Here is a 2,493-nt window from a genome sequence, read left to right as displayed (position 1 = left end):
TGAAGTGCAAAATTGAAAACACACCATTGAATTGGAACCCACCATGAATGACATTGACTCTGGAGAATGAGCTATTTCTCCTTTTGTAAAATGACTCAGGCCTACTTTGTTCATAGTCAAACATAAAACAGCACAAACATAAAGGTTCAGACCTGAATGTGTAGAGTTTTGAATAGTTGTGTGTTGTGTGTTGATACTTTGAGATTTTACGTCAGAAGTGTGTGCAACAACTGAACATTGAGTGTAGTGTTTCGACAACAAGGTGAGGTGTAATTGACATCCGAGCGTGTTAGTTTGATGCTTTGAGATTTTACGTAAGAAATGTGTGCAACAACCCAACATTGTGTGTAGTGTATTGTATAGAAGTAGACTATAAGATGATGTGTAATTGATATCAAAGTGTAAAGAAGGAAAATCCAAGTCTAATGCATGAAAAGGGAGTGTAAAGTAGTGCCAAATCGGGTCAAGCTATAGGTACATGAAGTTAAGGTTGTGAAAATTGTGCAGAATTTTTGATTTTTGCGCGTTAACAATCGTGAAAAACTGTAACACTGTTAGATACCTGGGCTAGAGGTGAGTTTGTTAAATAGACTTTTTAGACCTTTCTAAAAACGCCTTCGAAATCCTCTACCCCCAAAAAAGAAGACGGAAAAAGTATCTATATCTATATTTATATAGAGCAAAATCTAAAATAACACAGATGCTGTACCAGATTGAAAGCTATAAAGACGTATGTTAAACTTGTCTAAATGAATGGGGAAAATACTGAAATCTCATCTTTAGCAGATAAAGTCTGATAAAGACTGTATTTTTGTTTAGGGGACAAAAGGTGATACATTAATAAAGTTCTTCTTATTAGTTGTTATTATAAATGTTACCCTGAAGTTGTCGGGGTCGACTTTCAGCTTCTCGGAGTGCAGAATGCTCAACTCCTTATATGTGTCCTTGATGTTGTCCATGTTCTGCATAGCTCTGTCCAGACCGTGCACAATCTTGATACCGTGGGCTCCGATCATTGGGTTGGCCATGATGTCCTTGGCGCTGTACAAGTTACCAAAGTTGCCGAAATACCGCAGGCACCAAGGGTACACGATCAGACACCTGGGGAAATTATGACAGAGCAGGTTGAAATTATGTTGAAGGGAACGGTCATAAAACATGTTAGACATAACATCTGATAATGATCTGATTTTGTTGGAGACGAACACTATACCTGCCCAGAGCCTCGGGTCCGACTTCTTCATAGTTCAGACTGTTGAAGATGGATTGAATTAAGCTACGTTCGTTAGCATTAAAGAGCACATCATCATCCATGGTTGCTTCTTGGTGATTTCCTTCAGTCTCAGAAGAAATGCAGACCTACAGTTACTAGAGCCCCTCTACTCTTTAAGTACCTGCAATGTCCTCCGCCCCGACACGAGAAGACTGGTTGGGATAGGTTGGAGATGACAAGTCTCCGATTAGTCTCTGCTTTTCTAGAATATTCTAGTAGATTTTGGCCAGTGGTCACTCAGTGCTTCCACAACATTCTATTTATAGAAACGTCTTATCTCTAGCAGTATACAGTATGACCCACACCCTACGTACATGAGGCCAGTAGGCCAGTTGTGTCATATTTAGTTTCCCAGGGGATGACATTTTTAACATATTTAACCTACTGTGGTACTTTAAGTATTAAGTACATTTTGATACCAATACCGTTGTACTTTTACTCAAGTACATTTAAATTCTGAACTTCTACTTGTGCCAGAGTATTTCTGAATTACAGTACTTAAGTAAAGATTTTTTTTTTCTTTTTTTACTTTTCCCACCAGTGTTCATTAGTGTCCCAGCACCCCTGAGAGCCAGTCATCTCGGGGACTGTCATTATTCCCTGCAGCCAAAATGTTTTTTTTTTTTTTTTTTTTGCTCTTTTTTTTTTAATGCCACAACAGCATCTCATAATATCTAGGCTACATTTCACTTAAACGCCAGAGCTTAACTCTGCATGTAAATAAGACTTTTTTTAATTAATGTGAGAGATCGGTACATAATTCTGTTAGTCCTCCCAGTTTATATTAGCTAAAATGCTAACTAGCCAGCCTTTGTTAGCCGTTTGTAGCCAAATGCGGTAATATCGGGACTCCATTACTTAGTGATGCAACCCACAGTATTTATCCCATTAATTTAATGCCACGTGTGTTCCAAATGAACAATTATTAACCACGTAATGTATGATTTTGTGTATTATTATTTATTATTCTTCCGCCGTTCTTCCGCTGTTTCTTCTTCTACGCTGGTGAAATGATCCGTTCCTGCCTGGAGGCGTCTGTGACGTATGCGTTTGTCTTCTGTGAAGCTCCGGTGCGGAAGCTTCCTTTGTCACTGAGTTAGCTTAGCATTGAATAGATCATGTCGTCCTAAACTATCTAATTCTAACGTTCAGGGTGTTTGTTTTTTTGGACAATAAATTGACAGCCAAGAAAACATGGATGGAATGCAATCGTTCACTCG

General features: G+C 38.6%; 1 protein-coding gene across 1 annotated transcript in view; it reads right to left on the bottom strand.

Annotated features, from left to right (window-relative positions):
• Positions 1-1,314, bottom strand: part of LOC308296853 (hemoglobin subunit beta-2-like) — a gene marked incomplete at both ends in the record, with an annotated part of 2,913 nt that extends 1,599 nt beyond the window's left edge. Inside the window, 2 exons of the mRNA XM_080740204.1 lie at positions 879-1,101; positions 1,214-1,314. Of these exons, the coding sequence (XP_080596330.1) occupies positions 879-1,101; positions 1,214-1,314 (324 nt within the window). The remainder of the gene's footprint in view (positions 1-878; positions 1,102-1,213) is intronic.
• Between the last annotated feature and the right edge of the window lie 1,179 nt (positions 1,315-2,493).

The sequence above is a fragment of the Nannobrachium achirus genome, assembly GCF_963921795.1.
Source record: "Nannobrachium achirus genome assembly, chromosome: 2".
NCBI lineage: Eukaryota > Metazoa > Chordata > Actinopteri > Myctophiformes > Myctophidae > Nannobrachium > Nannobrachium achirus.
The sequence above is the reverse complement of the archived record's forward strand: the minus strand, read 5'-3'. Positions and strand labels throughout refer to the sequence as shown.